The sequence below is a fragment of the Festucalex cinctus genome, chromosome 8, assembly GCF_051991245.1.
Source record: "Festucalex cinctus isolate MCC-2025b chromosome 8, RoL_Fcin_1.0, whole genome shotgun sequence".
Classification (NCBI taxonomy): Eukaryota; Metazoa; Chordata; class Actinopteri; order Syngnathiformes; family Syngnathidae; genus Festucalex; species Festucalex cinctus.
In genome coordinates this window covers 17,235,134-17,253,729 of record NC_135418.1, presented here as the reverse complement: position 1 = coordinate 17,253,729, position 18,596 = coordinate 17,235,134, and the positions used below count along the sequence as shown (strand labels likewise).

At 38.0% G+C, this 18,596-nt stretch overlaps 2 protein-coding genes across 3 annotated transcripts; both read right to left on the bottom strand.

The window, feature by feature from the left end:
- Positions 1-24: 24 nt before the first annotated feature.
- On the bottom strand, positions 25-18,304 carry cdk4 (cyclin dependent kinase 4). Of its 2 annotated transcripts, XM_077529111.1 has the most exons (9): positions 18,085-18,304; positions 8,578-8,808; positions 8,372-8,507; positions 7,008-7,175; positions 5,969-6,078; positions 5,566-5,616; positions 5,341-5,476; positions 3,577-3,709; positions 25-1,413 (listed from the first exon to the last, which is right to left on the bottom strand). In XM_077529111.1, exons 2-8 carry the CDS (start codon positions 8,793-8,795, stop codon positions 3,608-3,610), a joined length of 921 nt encoding a protein of 306 aa, XP_077385237.1. In that variant the 5' UTR covers positions 8,796-8,808; positions 18,085-18,304; the 3' UTR covers positions 25-1,413; positions 3,577-3,607. The 2 variants fall into 2 exon arrangements, with proteins under 2 accessions (XP_077385237.1, XP_077385236.1); XM_077529110.1 differs by lacking the exon at positions 25-1,413 and having other exon boundaries at positions 3,083-3,709.
- On the bottom strand, positions 9,422-13,039 carry LOC144024405 (E3 SUMO-protein ligase ZBED1-like). Its single transcript, XM_077530655.1, has 3 exons — positions 11,304-13,039; positions 10,969-11,089; positions 9,422-10,621 (listed from the first exon to the last, which is right to left on the bottom strand). Exons 1-3 carry the CDS (start codon positions 12,789-12,791, stop codon positions 10,239-10,241), a joined length of 1,992 nt encoding a protein of 663 aa, XP_077386781.1. The 5' UTR covers positions 12,792-13,039; the 3' UTR covers positions 9,422-10,238.
- Positions 18,305-18,596: the final 292 nt, after the last annotated feature.

Here is an 18,596-nt window from a genome sequence, read left to right as displayed (position 1 = left end):
AGGGGGGGGGGGGGGGGGGGCAATTCTCTTGCCAGTGCATCTGCCCTGGTGCGCTCTCTCTCTCTCTCTCTCTCTGTCTCTCTCTCTCTGTCCTTTCCAAAGCAATTCATGGGCAGCGCCTGCTCTCACTGCCTGGCCGCTCGCATACAAAAGAGAAGATGAACAGGATGAGAACAATTAGCATATCTGTGCTCATTTGACATCAAATTAAAAACTGGAAGATTTAGAAGAAAAAGGGGGAGTGAAGGGAGAATTAACATCGACATCTTGGGAGGCGAAATGTCATTACACTATGACGAAAAGACTCTGCCAAGGCCAGCCGTGCCATCCATTTTCTATAGTACTTGTTCTCATTAGGGTTGCTTGTGAGCTGGAGCTTATCCCAGCTGACTTTGGGTGAGTGGCAGGCTACACCCTGGACTGGCCGACACCAATGTCAGGGTATGAAGTAACGTATACGTAGATAAACAAGTCTCCATTACACTTACATTCACACCTATAGACTGTTTTGAGTCTTCAGTGAAACAATTTGCATGTTTTTGGAATGTGGGGGAGAAGCCAAGTACACAGGACATTTGAGAACACCACACAGGAAGTACAGAGCAGCGTTTCAAACTCCAAACTTCCCAACAGTGACACCTCTACTAATATTCCAACAAGGCCAAACAGTTCTAATTTTAATTGACACTAAATCGAACACCTCTACTTCGCCAATATCCACCCATTTTTATCCATCTTGGAGGCATTTTGAAAATGACATCAGAGTTGCTCAGGGCTCAGGCAACGACCGACCAATCACGGCTCACCTGTTTTCTCAATCTGAGCCATGATTTGTTGTTCCTGAGCGACTCTGATGTCATTTTCAGTCGACAGTAAGTGGCAAAATGGCCGCCCTCTGTGATGGATAAGAATCACTGATCTGTATATATTACTGGATAGCCGTTAGGCCAAGACTTTTGTAGCCGCGAGGCCGTCATATTACTCCTCCCATGAAATGTTTCTCGGCATACAATCCTATACATTTACAGCATCTAAATTGGCGAACCTTTGAGACAGTACTTAGTAGAAACAGCATAATTTATGATGTTTTAAAATTGTTAAAGATAAAAAAAAAAAAAGAGGACTTCAGATATGCAGTCTACTCCCTGGCCCTATACTTAGACTTAGACTTGACTTTATTGATCCTTTTAGGATGGCTCCCTCTGGGAAATTTACACGTCCAGCAGCAATGAGAACAGATAATAAAATAATAAATAATAATAAAAATAATAAAATAAGAGCCTACGAACTGTATATGTCTAATTTGTACGTATACGTACAGTTTATACAGTAGTCTGCTCGTGAGATGCGAGGAGTAAGATGGCCGCCCCGTGGCTTCAATGCTTGCACGGACGTTATGGGCTATCGGCTATCCTGTAATAGATACAGATCAGTGATAAAAATCTGTATATTTTGCTGCTTAACAACATATCATTGCAACATAAATTTTTGGATTGACTTTTTTTGTGAAAGGTTTACAAAGTTGAGCGGAGAAGAAAAACATAAATGCATATTTGATTTTTAACAAGTAAATAAAGAGTTGTTTTTTGAAAAATGTTGCTAATTAACTCAAGAAATAGTGATAAACTAAAATATCTCCAGAAACTTTCTTCATCTTAAAAACACTCACCGTTGCTCTGGACTATTGACCCCAAGTATTTCAAAGTCCTCCACCCTCGCTATCTCTCCTCCCTGTAGTTTCACTCTTCCTCCTCCACCCCTCTCATTCACGCTTTCTTCTGCTAATCTTCATCTCCTTTCCAGTGCACGCCTCCACCTTTCTAAATGTCCTTCCACCTGCTTTCAGTCATCTGTAGACACAGTCTAACTCCATCTGTCAGCCTATCCATCACAAATGCAAAGAGGAAGGGGCTTAGAGCTGATCCCTGATGTACTATTCTCTCCCATTCCAGACTTCCTCATGCAGTACACAGTTCCTCTCCCGTCTTAGGCTTTCTCGAAATCGACAAAGGCAGAAAGTTGCCTCTAAAAATTTAACAGGTTCAGCCCATTTTAAAGCAGGAAAGCAGGGTAAAGGATTTATTATATAAAAAAAAAAAAAAAAAAAAATCAAAAGTAGTGGAGCAAAATTGTTGAAAATAATTAATTAAAATATATAAAAATCACAAAGTAATAAAAAAAACACACTGTAAATAAAACTGTCAAACAATTAAAACGATTCTGCATCAATTTGTGATTAATCAATGAATTAACGCTTTAACTTTGACTGCACTAATAACTGAAAACGATGGACCAACGTGACATGACATGAAACAAAACTAAATATAATCAAAATAATGCAAAAGTCTTCACATAGTGACAAAAATATAATTATGCAGGATTTTTCACATTTACTGATGACTAATTTGCATAAATGTGTAAGCCACAGCTCTCATTCAGACACTCACATAAATTCTCACATGCCTCCTCACCGGACCTGGACTCTTCTTGCAGCATATTTTTGGGTTACGATACATTTATAACATGTTTAAATTATTTTTTTTTTAAGCCCTCTGTCAAGAATATTATGTGTAATTAATTTCAGACTCCTCAAAAAGCCCAATTAGCTAAATAGCAGTATAAATTAGGGTAGAAAAACAATTAAGTCAGTTTGCAATTCCTAATTCTTATTCAAAATGGTAAAAGGTCTACAACTAACTAAAATTAAAGTCATAGTTTGAAAGATTTCTAAAATGTTTGATATTTAATATTGGTCAAACAAATTGTAAACACTGAACACTGGCACTGTCAAATTCACTGTAAAACAGTTCCTGAACAATTAAGTGCTTATGATGTGACAGTTTGACACTGAAACAGATCACTTCTATTATAATTGTTTTGGAATGAGAACAAATTAGACGTCAACCAGCCTCATTCTTTCTGGTATTCATCCATCTTGGTTTTTTAAACCTGTTAGACAATTGACTCGTAGTCCTCTTTCTGGTCATTCTTTCATATAATGAGCATTAAAGACAAAAGAAGAAGCAGAAGTTCGGACAGAATTTAACAATAACACAAATGAATGAACCTTTCAGTCATTGAGTTGTTTTGATTAAAATGTGTTTTTATTTTTTTTGTGGTTGCAGTGCAGGCTAATTTCATACGGTTTTCACATAAAAAACAAAAAAACAAAACAATAACACTGGAATCTAAATAAAATCCACCTCTTCAGTCATCCAATAATGTCAAGCATTTTTCTAAAACGACTCTGAGGGTGATTGATGTTACGGTGTGTATTCTCAATTGACTAAAGACTTGCTCACAACCGAGACGTCAATTCTGTCACTTTGGTGGAGCCTGTAACGTAATGCTGAGGGACAGGCAGAGCACAAACAATTAAGTCATGATATGTTGACATCAATAAGTGTGACATTTACATTTCAGAAAAGCATGGCAGTGATCCATTAGTTCGCTCCTCTTCGATGTGTATCCTTTTTTTCAATTGTTTTCCATACTGGAGTAATTAAAAACAAGATCCCAGGGCACAGGAGGGACTCTTTTGAGTGTGAAATCTTGTGGTCAAAGTTGGGCTGTTACCTCTTTTGTTGCTTTGTTTTATTGCAGCAGTTCAGCTTTTTGTCTCAGTCAATATCTCCTCATTGCGAAAATACGGATGATCTAGTGCGTTCAGGGCGGATATTCGATTGCAGGGGTCAAAGGTTAACATTTCCTGGAAGAAAGAAGAGCGGGATATTAGAAAAGTCCAATTGAAAAGCGACGCTTGTTTATGCAAGATGTGAGAAAGGTGAGCCTTAAATAAGCTGACCATCAGGTTGAAAACGCATGATTTACAATCTGCTTTACAAACATTGATAGCTGCCATCTTACAGGATGTTTTTGCTCTCATCCTGGATGAAGCCAGTTGCCAGGCAACCAAAAGGGATTCGGAGAAGTTCTCGGTAAAAAGAATAATCAGGGTCAAGTTCTCCGATCACGGTTGTTTTGGATAACTTTTACTACATTACATATACCCACACACAAGTTTTCAAGGACAAAAAAAAAATAGATAGATTTATTAAAGCTTTGCCAGTATCACAGAGCTGTGACAAAATATTTTATTTTATTTTAGTGGCTCTATGCTTTGAAAAGAAATAACAGCAGCAGTGTAGAATAAATTACTGTAAAAAGAAAAAATAAATTACAGTAAAAGTGGTGATATGATTCACTAATAATAGTCCAATAAAAGTCTAGAAATAGGAGATTTTCCTCAAATTCACACTTTGATGAAGATGAATATTCAAAAATCTTTGGTGATAAATATTATTCACAACATTTCAACAAGGTGGGACATATACAAGCTGTTATGCAACCAGTAACTTAAGACGTCAGATAACACTTGTCATCAAATTTTTAATATACATACACCGGTATATAAATATTTTTTTTAATTGGAGATGCATGTAAACTTTTCTCAATTTTTTTTTTTTTGCACTGATTTGGAATCTGACCTGTTTTTTCTCGATCACATCAGGTTGTAATAATAATAATAATAATAATAATAATAATAATAATATTATTTATTAGTATTCATGAATTAATTGTTTTGAAACGTGCTAAAATCTGCATTGCACAAACTTTTAGAGGTCAAACAAAAACAAAATAAAGAAAACATCTTAAAAACCTGATATGCTAGGGGGGAAAAATGCTAATATTTTTTTTAAATCAGCGTCAAAAATATGCTTAAGGGACAAATAAAGCCATTAAGATTCAAGTATTTCCCAGTGGGTAGGGTTATTAATTGTTCCTGTTTGTTTTGTCATTTTAATTATAGGAAAACTACCGGTAATTAAAAAAAAAAATCAAGAATTTTATCATTTCAAGCACCCAACCTCTAGAAAGTGAGATAAATACTGGCCACTTAAAAAAAAACAAAAAAAACACACACACACACACACACACACACACAAAAAATGTTGGCTTGGCTAAAATAATTACCAAATTAGAAAAACATCAAATCAGAAAGATAAACTTTAGTTTAATGAGTATTAAAACATTTAAAAAAAAAAGGCCTCAGTATGATCTCAAACTTCTGTAAAGGCAAAAGTTTTAAGACAGATCTGCTCACGAATGATTATATTGTTCATGAGGTCATAATGTCGACTGTCAACTTTCAACAGCCTCTTTGGAAATTCTTTTGTTAAATTCTAAAGATAACACTTCTATCCCAACATGGTGCAATCCTGGCGTTTTTTTTTCTTTTCTTTTTTTTAGATTTCCTCAGTCAGCAGGAAGTCTTTGTTTGCTTTTTCTGCTCACATACTGAAAGGCTGTCACTTCACTTCCAGCTCACTGACATCTTACCAGCAGCAGTTGCGCCCCCAGCTCATTTATCTCTGGAACAAAGTCAGTTATTGGGCGAGCCGAGAAAGCGGGGAAGTGTTTTCTTGAAAGTGTGGCACCAGTTGGCCACTCCTCCTCTGGTGGCACACCAATCACTCTGCAATGACACATTCGATTTCAGTGAAGTAGGAATCATCGTCCGGTGCATCACGCGCTGAGGTAACTCTGCATGAATGCGTGACTCACTCAAAGATTTTCCCGAGTTGGTCCACTTCAGATTCTCCATTGAATAAGGGTCTAACAAAAACAACAGTTTAAGGATGAGAATGATCATTTCTTCTTGGGCTTTTAAAATATGAGTGTAACATCCAGTTCAATTTTTAATGACACTGACATACAGTGTAGTACACCAACAAAATAAGATGTTCCTAAAATTTTAATAACCTTATTCTGCTTCATGAGAGATGCAAAACAACTGAAACAAGCAGTGCAACTGTGAATGGTGAATGATTCCAAACAAACTTTTAAAGCGCCACTTTCTCCATACAGTCAGCATCAAATATCAAATTGGACTTCTCCCAATGCAGAGCCTTGAATTATAATGATGTCACAACCACTTTTATTCCGATTAGCATTTCTGCTGACTCACTTGCGTTTGAACATTTCCGCAAAGATGCAGCCGGAGCTCCAGATGTCCACAGGTGTAGCGTAGCTCGACTGCAGCAAAACCTCGGGAGGCCGATACCACAGTGTCACCACCTTAGAGAAAGACGCATGCGGCAACAAGTAGCAAAAATATATATATATTTTGTAAAAATGGAAATTGCAACTAATGTGCAACTAGTCATGGGCCGATTCTGACGGTATAATAACTGTGGGCAAAAATATCATGGTTTTAAAATTGTAGCTCTGAAATGACCTTTCTTTAAAAAAAAAAAAAAAAAAACATTCGGATTCATGAAAATGGCATTTATTTATTTTTTTACCAATCTATTTGATTTTTAAATAAAATATAGAATATTTGGTACAGAAGAACCATGTTAAGTTTAAATAAATGAATAAATAAATAAATAAATAAATAAATAAATAAATAAATGGTAACATTCTTCTTCTGTTTTCACTGTTCTTAGTAAGTCACAGTGTCCCATTACTGGTGAACTATTTTAGAACAGACCCCCTTTGGCTACTCATGTTGTCATTGGGGCAAAAAAAACACACAAAAAAAACAAACAAAATAAATACATCTTTGGGACACTTAGAACATCAAATGAACATCAAATAATACACCCATACACACATCAAATGAGTTAATTATTTTTAAGGACAATGTAAATTAATCAACAGATTAAAAAAAGTCATTCTGTTTGCAATATCTCTTTCTTCTTGCTCCCTCCTCCTCCTCCTCCTCCTCCTCCCTGCGTAACTGCTCACCCTCCCCTCTCTGCTACCCAAGAATGAGGCGAGAAAAAAAAGTTAATTGGAAGCAATTAACTTCAAAAAGGCAGCTTGTTTACTTGACTCAGGAAGCAGCCAGTCATATTGCTCTGCTTAGACGTCCTCTCAACCTTACCGGTGACAAACCGTATTAGCAGTTATTGACTTTTTAAAACCGCGGTAAACTGTCCAACCGGTAATCGGCCCATTCCATTGTGTAACTGTAATAAATACATAATTCAGCTGGTTCCTACCACGGGAGTGAGGGCCATGTGGCAGCTGAACATGCGCGCCAGTCCAAAGTCAGCCAGCTTCACCTGACCCTGGCTGGTTACCAAAATATTCTCTGGTTTCAGGTCTCTGTGCATCACACGGTTTGAGTGCAGGAATGCCAGACCGCACAGCAGTTGTTTCATCAAGTCCTGCACAAAAACAAGCAGATCCATGTAATCAGAAACTACAAAGTTGTAGGGGTACCTACAGAAACTAAAATTGTCAAAACGATTAAGTTACAATAATGCAGAGTATTCTAAAAATACGTTTTATTTTAGTCACTGTTCAAAAACATTTGATTGAACATGGCATAAGAAACACACATAAAAATCAAACTTTCCCTGAACATGAAACGTCAGACAAACATAACAAATCGGAATAACCGAATTCCACTTGTCCGTGGGGGTTCTTGTGGGCATATAACTCAAGTAGATTTGATGAAAAGAGACAAAGAACATGGCGGAATACCGGCTGTAATATATAACTTGCATATAGTCTTCACAGACAATAAGAATATATTTTGATATTTCATATTTCTCTGTATGTTGTTGCGCCATTTGCGTTTGAATATTTGTTATTATAAGCTTTATACAACATCGGTGTTAAGTCGTAAGCCTGTTTGTAGAATTTAGCTTTATGTGTTAGCATTAGGCTAGCAGACGTTTGTAATGCTGCATTCAAGGATGGTCGGAAGTTGGATATATCTGAGTTGTTTTTTCCTAGTTCCGACCTGAAAGCGTTTGAGGCGAAAGTAAACAACCAAAATGGCGGATAGTGGTAAATTGTTTTTTATTTTGGTTATTAAAACTCATTTTTGACCTCCAGCAAATTCATCTTCTCGTAATTTTGCTTCATTTATTGTTTTTATCTTATTTCATAAGCATTCCATACAGTTCAAGAGCTCACCGTATAATTTCATGCAAGGAGATAGCGGCATTTAGCGTTTTTTGTTGTTGTTTTTTTTAATCACGGTCTGTATTTCCAAAGGGGAAGCCATTGTAAAGTGTCGTCACTATGAACTCGGGGTCCTCCTTTTTTTCTGATTTAGCAAGTGGAATTTCTGAGTTCCCGTACACACTTCCCGGTTTGAACTCGGAAAAGTCCGACTTCCGACCATCCTCAAATGCAGCATAAGACCATACCATATTGGTACGAACATCCAACAAATATTTTTGTTTATTTTGTGTTAGTTTTACTTTTTTTTTTTTTTTTTACTTTACTATACGTCAACTGTGGCATCAATAAACAGCTTATCTGTCCAACTACATAGCTCGCACTCAAAATAGATGAGTTTAAATACAACAAAAGATGATCTAAATATTTTGGTTTCATGAACACTGCTTACTTTGATGCGTTCAGGGGCCAACCCCGGAGCTGGCGCTTTCTCCAAGTACGTCTTGAGATCTTGCTCCACATGTTCAAAGACTAAAGTGACTTTAGTCTCCTGCTCCGACCTCTGGGTGGCGCACACGTCCATAAGCCTGGAATGGTCAGGAGAACAGTGATGATGTTTGAGGGTGTGTTCAAAAGAACCCGCACGCAATATCTTACCTGACCACATTGGGGTGGCCAAACTGCTCCAGTCGCTTTAACAGAGCCACCTCTCTGACCATGGAAACGGGGAGGCCATTATGGTCTGCCTGGACCCGCACGCTTTTTAGAGCCACAAACCTACCACTCTCCATATCACGGGCCTTATACACGGTCCCGTAAGCTCCGCCGCCTATCTCCGCCACTCGCTCATACTGGATGCTGGCGCCGTGGGCCATGACCGGTTTCACACTGAAAGAGAAATAAGAGATCACATTACATTATCTTATAACAATACAAGAACAACCAGCGAGCACAGAGCTGAGGCTTAAACATTTGCGAATGTCCATTTTTAGATCTGGTTCCCTTGGATCATTAAGGTATTCTAGCTCTGGATGAAGCTTTATCTCAGGCTCGATTATTCCATCCATCCATTTTATTGACCGCTTATTCCTCACAAGGGTCGCGGGGGGTGCTGGAGCCTATCTCAACTGGCTTTGGGCAGTAGGCGGGGTACACCCTGACAGCCAATCGCAGGCTTGATTATTATGGAAAAAATAAAGATCACAATGATTGGTGTTTGATATGGAAATAATGATTACCAAACAGAATTATTCCTTGAATTTAAAACATCGTATTTGCTTAACTTTATGTACAATTTGAATGAACAATCAGAAAATAAATTAGTAACAAAATATAAAATCTAAAAAAAATACTGGCTGCTCCTGCTGTGTGCGCCTTAGCCTCTGAGGGGCAGTGTGGCACCATGCATGCATGGCATACACACTTAAGTAGAAGAAGAAAGTTGGATTGAACTTTCTAACATTTTTTTCACCGATGAGAACGAACATATGCCAACTAGGGGTGTGAATCTCAGCACTGAGGACGATTCGATATGCATCTCGATGCACTGCCAGCGATACGATACTTTAACGATAGATGGAATTGTCTGGCAATGCGATGCGATGCGATTCACCCTCTTCATGACGCGATACGATGCGCTAATCATTTAGTTCAAATCAATGCGATCCGATACGATATGATGTAATTTGTTGCGATACGATGCGATTTAACATGATGCAAATAACCAAAGTGAAAAATAGAATTTAAAAAAAATGGAATTCAGTATTGTACTACAAAAATTATTTTGCTTTATTCCTCAGAGGTACTTTGCAGTAAATTCAACAAAAGTGCTCTTTTGCCATCTTAAAAACACTCATTGAGTAACTTAAAGTGACACCTTCAATAGTGCAATCAATGTTTGTTCATATTAGTATCTGAAAAACATACTGCTTATATGAACTCACTGGGAGGTAGGGTAATACAGTATTGATGAGCAGAAAGTGCAAAACTTATACCCTTTCACAATTGGGTTTTGTGCAAAGAAAATGTAAACAAGTTGGCATCTGAAATTCACTGTAGTGTAAACACAAACAGACTACTCTCACTGAGTGTCTCATATAAAATGTCCATCTCCCTAAGACAGAAAGTAAAATGCAATTTAAACAACATGACAGTTACAGGCTCAAAGCTGCTGTGTGTTGTTGTAGTATAAACACTAAACACACTATTCTCATTGAGTGTCTCATTATGAAATTTCCGTAAGAATTATCATTTAAAAAAAAAAAAAGAAAAGAACATGAAAACAGATATTTCTGCAAATACCACACACTGTCAACACCTCACTTTGTGATGCATTTCATATGGTGCTGCTTCAGATTTTTTTTCAGGAAGATTAGTTGGTCTACATGTTCAGGAAGAAGCCGACTGCGCTCTGCTGTTATAATGTCACCTGCTGTGCTGAACACTCTTTCAGAAGGGACACTTGTTGCAGGGATGGACAAATAGCTCCTGGCCAATTTTGAAAGCAGTGGAAGATCCACTTGTTCTTTCCACCACTGCAACACGTCACCATTGACATCTAACCCATCCCTCCCCCGGTATTTTGTTATTTCCTCCTTAGCTCTCTCCCTTATGGTCTGCTGTGGTCTTCTCACTGGAGCCAGGAAACCTCCAAGCAGCTGGTCCATGGCTGACCTTTTCTTGGGAGGCTCTAGCTCTTCATCTAGGGTAGACAAGGCAAAGCAAGACAGGACAAAAGAGTCATGAGTCACAGCAATAAGTCTACAATAATATCACAGACATAACAAAAAACAGACAGTATAATGCACATCCCCCTCTTGGTGCTGATACATTAACAGAAATCACAAACAATAGCACAGTCTCATAACTCTGTACTGCTCCAAAAAAAGTCACAGCCAACTGCGTGAACCTTTGCTTTTGTTTACAATAATATCAGCATATTAAATTAGTTATTAGTTAAATTATATGACTGCATTACAATATCATCATCACAACTATTTTCAAATCAATGCACTATTATAGATAACAAAACCAAGTCCCACAACAAACCTCTCTCATCTTCCTCCATCTCCTCCACCTCATTGTCGTCCTCCTCCTCCCTGTGGCCTCTCCCATCTCCTTCTGCTTGAGCTGCCTGGCTCTCGTCATCCAGCATACCATCAGCCCTTGCCTGACAATCAGCAGAGCAGAGCTCATCATCATCATCATCATCATCTATAAAAGCCAACTTGGACAAGTGTTGAACTAGCACAAGTGATTTATTTTCCATGTGAAATAAATAAAAACATATACAGTAACATTACTATAACTAAAACAGAAAATCTTTAAGTGAAATGGAAAATAATAAGAGTAAAACTAAATGCTGCTAATATTTTATTTCTTACCATATCCTCCACTTGGTCTGCTATCCTCAGGAATATCACATCCTTTACAGTGTTGTCAGCATCCATGAAGTGGAGGTCTTTGAAGCGGGGGTCAAGTGCTGAAGCATTGTTGAGGAAATCTTGGATGTAGTTGTAACGGGACTCAAAGTCCTGTCTGAAATTTTCTTTCATTTTGCCAATGACTGCTAGATCGCTGTGGTTTTCTCCAAATTCTGACCGTAGTTTAGCCAGTAGTGGGGAAACGATGGAGAGAGTGGGGGTCTTTTCCTCACTGAGGAGCTTGGTTGCCAATTTCAGGGGGGACATCAGTTTCACAATTTCTGGGATAACTTTTATTTCATTATCTGAGAGGGCAGGCAGTGGTTCTCCCCTTGGCTTGATTTTCCTTAATACTGCTGCCACGGCATCCTTCTGTTCCCAAAAACGCTCCAACATCTCAAGGGAACTATTCCACCTTGTGGAAACATCATGGATTAGCTTGTGGTGTGCCAGACCCAAGCTGTGCTGCTGATCACGGAGAGCATCAGAAGCTTTCGTACTTTTGTGAAAAAATGTTACGATTCTCCTTATTTTCACCAGGATAGGTTTCACCTGGTCTACTTTAAATGTTTTTTGCGAGGACAAATTCAGTGTGTGTGCTATGCACCGCACATGCGGCTTCATTTCTGCAGCAGACCCAGCCAGGATCATGTTTGTTGCATTATCCGTGACTAACGCTGGCTTCTTGTCACCAATCTTCCACTCGCGGCTAACGTCGCGCAGTAACTCTGCAAGATTTGCTCCGGTGTGGGACTCACGGAAAGCTCTGGTCTGGAGAACGAAGTTTTGCATTTCCCACTCCATGTCAATGTGGTGTGCCGTCACTGTTATATATGAGTCAGTGGCGCAAGACGTCCACCCATCCACTGTAAGTGCGACTCTTTGTGCACTGTTCAGCGACACAACTATCTCACTTCTCACTTTGTTGTACAGGTCGGAAATATGTTTGTCAGTGAAGACAGACCTGTCTGGTATTTTATACCTGGGTTCCAAAACGTGCACGAGCTGTCTGAAGCCCTCATTTTCCACTACGCTATAAGGCTGCATGTCTTTACATATGAAGTAAGCAATGGCCTTAGTTATAGCCATTGCACGGTCAGAGTTTCCTGCGAGAGGACCCCCAAAATAAGAAGTAAAACTTTTCTTATCCTCCTGACCTGATTTGCTTAGTCCGTCTCCGGTGTCCGACGAGGAACTAGACGCGGAGGCGGCTGTTGTACACTTGTTCGTACTGTCCGCGATGTGGTGTATCCTTTTTAAGTGGGTCTGCATGTTTGTCGTGCTGCCGTTGTACGGCTTCTTCACGCGGCATTCTTTGCAAATGACGAACGTTTTGTCAAGCTTTCCGTCTTTCTTTGCGAATCCGTAGTGTTTCCAAACATATGATTTAAACGTTGCGGGTGCATTGCATATGTAATCTGTCTCACTGCTGCTCGCGCCAACGTCCATGTTTTACTTCCTAGTGTACTGTGTGTGCCTCACGGCTTCCGTATGGTGCATTCAATGCGCCCTGGGATTTTGGGGAACAGCAAATGGAATGCAGTTTACCATGAATAAAACGGCACTTGCATCGGATTTTACCGATACCCGCCAACGCATCAAGATGGATCTCGATTTCACACGTCATTTACATCGGTACCCAGTGAATGAGCCGATGCACTCGCGTCGTGCACGTGCGCATCGATGCATCCATTAATATCGATTATTTTCCACACCCCTAATGCCAACGTGTATATTCCTTGTCTGTGTGTGTTACTACAGCAATTGTGTGCGCATGTTCGTTATTTGAAGGAAAATCACACCTTGAACTTGATGCTAATTTTCTGTTAGCATGTCAATAGGATTTGTCATTGAATGCTAGCATAAACACTGCCGATGTTGAGAAAACTAAGTATGCCTTGTTTTTAAATACACAACATGTAATTATTTTTGTGTGTGTTTAGTTTTACTGCAAACTCCAACTGGGGTCTCATTAAACAGCTTAAAGTTTGCTCAAGGAAGGCAAAATAACATACTTGTCAGTCAAGGTACTTTCACAATGTAGGAACTTGCAAACACACACCTGCTGTTAATCATTTTTCTTCAATTATGATGTTTTTTTAAGATTGTGAGAAGCCAAAAACAAAATATTAGGACTAAAATGGATTGACGGCTGGATGATTTTTAATTAAATAGAAGTCCTAGCTTTATCTAAATGTAGCTATCCTATTTTTAATGATATAATAAATATACATATTTTTCTTTACTAAATATTACTGAAGCTTTCTTGGAACAATCGCCGCTAATCAATAAAAAGCTATAAAATACAAAAACATCAAAAACTGAGGTGAAAAAGTTGCACACAAATGTGCAATTAATTAAAATTCATTTACAGTTTTAATTATTACACTCCACAATTACAAAAATCGGCATAATCGTAAAAAATAAAGACATATTAATACTAATTTTGAGTTGTTTAAATGTATATATTTGCACCTTTTTTTATTTTAAAATAATGAATTTAATAAATTTTGTGTGGTCAAAAAAAGTAATCTGAATAATTATAGTGTTTCAAAGAATTTTATTTGTCTTAATATTGTTTACATTTCCACAATTTCTTGTTTCATACCAAAAACAAAAGATCATCCTAATCGTGTGATCCATTTTATTGACATAAACATAACTTCCTTGGTGAAAATAAACAGCTGTCTTACTTTAGGAAGACGTATTTCTGTTTAGATTTTGTCACAGCACAGTGAAAAGAAAAAGCGTGTGCTGAAATAGAATTAAGATATACTGTAATAATCATAACTTTTGTATTTTACTGCTGCAAAATACAACATGCAACATGCAAGAAAAATCACAGGCTGCAAAAGTGGAGTGAATTGTCTTGTAGAATGTGAATAAGTAAGGTGAAATGTATCAGTGGGCTTGTTGACTCATGATAACATTCCAGGAGTGTAAATCAAAGGCATATTTTTAAAAGGCATTCATATTTTAAAATAGACATGTTGGTTAATGAACGACAACCCTTTGACAATATGTTTCCATTACCTGATTGCAAGATTCAAAATTCAAAAGTTTTGTGCCGTAATCCACCTGGTAAGTTCTTGACCTTTCATGACTCCCGAGACAGCACAGCCATTCACCACTTTTCTAAATTACCATTTGAATGTAAAATATTTCGGCTTTTCTGCCTTTCTTTTTCAACAGTGGAAAGGGGCTGTTCTCTAGATCAATTATTACCTGAGAGGCCTAATCTTTTTGGATAAACTAATGCTGTCGCGAGACGTGCGTGTGTGAGTGTGTGACTTTGATGGTGCCTCCAAGTCCTGCTGGGCCAGAGCTTGTTCGAGGGGGACAAATGGGCTGCAGCTTGGATTGTTTCTGCAGGGGAGAGTGATTGAAGTGCAGCGACAAATGAAGAGAAGCACTTGCAAAGCCAAACACTTTAGGCAATGAATCGACTGCCTTTTGTAGTGCCTCCCTCTCGCTGACTTCCAAAATCTTTTAACACTCTTAAATGGTTGTTGTTTGACAGCAAGTCGGAATGTAACTTCAGTTTTGTGAGGTTGCTTCATAAGAGCAGAAGCTGGTTAAACACACATGAATGCTGTATAAGACATTGAAAGTCATTTTGCTGTCATTCGCATTCATCAGCTCAGAATTTTAGTGATGTCAAACGATAAAAATGTGTTAACTAATTAATTGCACAATTTTCTGTAATTAATCGCATTTTTCTACAATGCTTGTAACAGATATTTCTTGAGTAAAATCCTGGAATTAATGTAAAATCAAAAAACAAAGAATATTTAGATTTGGACAATAATATGCTCTATGCAGCCCCACTAGTCTAAATACAGTATTTTGGTTAATATTGTGTTACTGGAATATTTGTTAACTAGCAAAATTCAGCCGTTTTTAATCAATATCAGAAGACAGCCATTTTGCTAGTTTCTGTCGAACGAAAATGACATCACAGTTGCTCAGGTCTCGGGTTAACAACCAATCACAGTTCAGCTTCATAAAACAGGTGAGCTGTGATTGGTCGTTTTCAGCTTCAGAAAACAGGTGAGCTGTGATTGGTCGTTGCCTGAGCCTGAGCATGATGTCATCTTCAGTCGACAGCAAGTGGCAAAATGGCCGCCCCCTGAAATTGATAAAAACGGCTGGATTTTGCTTCATAACTCATATTCCACAAATATAATATGAATCAGAATGTCATGTTTAGACTAGTGAGGTCACATATAAGATATTATTGTCAAGAAATGTTCAAGTAAAACTGAAAGTAAAACTACCTGTAGTCCTTGATGGTCCAGTGGCTAAATTTGGCTGCAGGATATAGATCGTAACAGGAATTAAATAAAATTGAGTTAATTATTTTTTAACACTTTAAAGAGTTTAAGTTAAACTCCAGAGTAACGCTTTATAGCCCTTCATATTTTGCAACAATGGGATCAATCGAGCCTCATCAGGAGCAATTTGGCCTAAATTCTAGTCAGCTTTAAAACCAAAAGTGCACAATAACAAATAATTACCACATGCTTACATGTGGTAATAAATAATGAAGGGTCAAAATATTTATTTACGGTGCCAGACCACTTCCAGCAGCTCATTAACAAAAGTACATTACACTGTTGTGAAAAAGAGAGATAAGTGATGCAAAGTGATGCTTCATGCTGCCACAGCACATTTTACTGCATGCCAAGAAAGCTGAGTCATTTATTCAATCATTTATTATTGTTTAACTGACATTTCCTTATGAAACGAAACTAGTAATTATCTACTGCAGTGTTTCCTAAGGTTTACTGAGCCAAAGCACCCATTTTATATTAGTAAATGTCACGGATGGTTTTTCATACCTGGGACCCCCAGGGTGTCGAAATATCAACTGCCAAGATTTTCGGCCACCTTCTTGTGGCCGTTTTATGATCAAGAACGAAAAATTAGAAATGAGAATCTTGTGTATTATGAGCATGCGAAAGTGTGAATGTTCATACGGCATCATGCTACAGTGGATTACAATTATACTAAATACAATTTTTGAATATAATGTGTGTAGTAGTTATTTATTTTTGTTTAGTTGTAATTTTATGTGACTCATGGGACTTTATAGGATAGGCAAAAAAGGCTGGTGCTTTATAGGGGAAGTCAAGCTTGAATATTTCTTGACAATAATATATTATATGTGACCTCACTAGTCTAAACATTCTTTTTAATATTACATTTGTGGAATACAGTATAAGTTATGAAGCAAAATCCAGAAGTTTTTAATCCATCTCAGGGGGCGGCCATTTTGCCACTTGCTGTCAACTGAAGATCACCTGTTGACAGCACCTGTTGTCACCTGTTTTCTGAAACTGAGCTGTGATTGGTTGTTACCTCAGACCTGAGCCACTGTGATGTCATTTTCACTCAACAGCAAGTGCAAAATGGCTACCTTCTAAAGCTCTTGTTTTAGTTTGGAAGAACGTTATTTTTGGTTTTGTTGAAAGAAAATAAATATGTTTTTGGTTAATTTATTTATCATTTTAGCAAAATTTTACATACATAAATGTAAATCTATTAGAATGAAGCCATCTTTTTTTGGTTTCATTAACGAACTCGGAATTATTTCTGCTTGTGTTGAGTATAGCATATTTTTATCATTTTATTTGAAATGTACGTATATTCCTAGCGTTTTGTTTCATGTTCATATCATACGTTTTGAAAGGTAGCCTACTTGTTTGATGTACCTGATGCTTGATTGTGAATTGAGATTGTTGAATAAAGTTTGGTAAAAAAATAAAAAAATAAAAAAATAAAAAAATCTGCCTTCTGATATTGATTTAAAAAAAAATGATGGATTTTGCTGCTTAATTCATTTTTCACTAACCCAATATTAACCAGTATTTATTTAGACTAGTGGGACTGAATAGAACATTATTATTACCAATTTTGGGGGGTTGACTTAACCTTTAAAGAACATGTTTTCCGGGTAATTGCTTTGTTCAAGGGATGCTTGTGTTTTCTTTTCTGTGTTGCATATCGAGCCCAAACAAAACTATTCATTCATCCAGCTACGCTACTGTATGCTTTTGCAAATGAGGGAGGAAACAGTACCTGGACTCAGACAAGCGTGGGGAGAACAAGCAAACTCGACACAGATTTGAATTTCAAACAATGAGCCTCAAAACTGATCACATGATCTTGCCTTGCGATTTTGTTCTAAAGTGGTTAAATCAGCTTGTAACATTTCATTGCTCAATAACACCAGCAGGGGAAACAGCTGGAGACAACACTGATGTCTACCAACACTGAGGTCATTCACCTGAACACTGACGTCACTCATTCGTCCCCTGTTTATCGTGGAACTGTTCTAAGATGCAAATTGACATAAAAATCCATTTTTTTCAGCAACAGTGTTGGCATCCGGACACAGGAGGCCGGTGGGCGAGGGCTGAGAACTAGGACAGCTAGACGGGGGTGGGTAGGAGGAAGCGCAACACGTGGTGCTGCTTCGTCTTTTGTTAATTAAAAATAGTTAGTAATTAAGCGACAAAAACAAAATCAAGGAGCACCCACGCGTTTGCATCCACATTCCACCTTCTCTGATGTGGCGTACCCCAAAAGCAAAAAAAGATCGGTAAAAACTTGCTTGCACATGTGCGACTTTACATTAACGCCTTATACGTCCAGTGGCCAAACTGTCGCCCACACGGACAAATAAAAACAAACAAAAAGAAAGATAATTGTAATACTCTTCTGCTTCACGGGGTCTTACCCTGGTCTCTCTCCAGAACCTGGTCCGCTTCCTTTGGAACTTTACGAAGCTGACATGCTTTTCGTTGCGGTGCCACGTAGAAGTGGTTCGGAGGCGGCCAGAACTACTTGTGCAGCCTGCCCAGTGATCTCGATCGAGGAAAGACGATCAATCGATACGAGTTCGACCTCCACCCACCCTTTCTTTTCCCTCGCAGTCCGCACTCTTTTCGGGGGGTTGTCGCTTCCTGTTGCTACAAGAAAGTTCATTCAGGGGCGGTGCTACATATATGCAGTTCATGGCATGCAGTGTGCACCACGGCAGAATACTTACACATTAACAAAGTATAGACCCAGGTTATAACATTATCATAACAATTTGTTATTGAGGAGAAAAAAAAACAAAAAACATTTTTCGTTTACAAAATAAAATAAAAATGACATTGCTTAAAAAAAAACCAAAAAAACAAAAAACAAGTGAAATTACACCTTAGGTTTCTAACACTAATTAAAATTCTAATAATAGCGAAAATG

Bases quoted from the DNA above. Each gene is read 5' to 3' on its own strand.
- LOC144024405 (XM_077530655.1), bottom strand. From the start codon at position 12,791: ATGGACGTTGGCGCGAGCAGCAGTGAGACAGATTACATATGCAATGCA. The intron at 11,090-11,303 runs GTAAGAAATAAA...GCTGATTGTCAG, and splicing joins CAGACCAAGTGGAGGATATG to GCAAGGGCTGATGGTATGCT. The intron at 10,622-10,968 runs GTTTGTTGTGGG...TGTCTACCCTAG, and splicing joins GATGGAGGAAGATGAGAGAG to ATGAAGAGCTAGAGCCTCCC.
- cdk4 (XM_077529111.1), bottom strand. From the start codon at position 8,795: ATGGCCCACGGCGCCAGCATCCAGTATGAGCGAGTGGCGGAGATAGGC. The intron at 7,176-8,371 runs GTAAGCAGTGTT...GTTTTTGTGCAG, and splicing joins TGGCCCCTGAACGCATCAAA to GACTTGATGAAACAACTGCT. The intron at 6,079-7,007 runs GTAGGAACCAGC...TCTTTCTCTAAG, and splicing joins ACATGGCCCTCACTCCCGTG to GTGGTGACACTGTGGTATCG.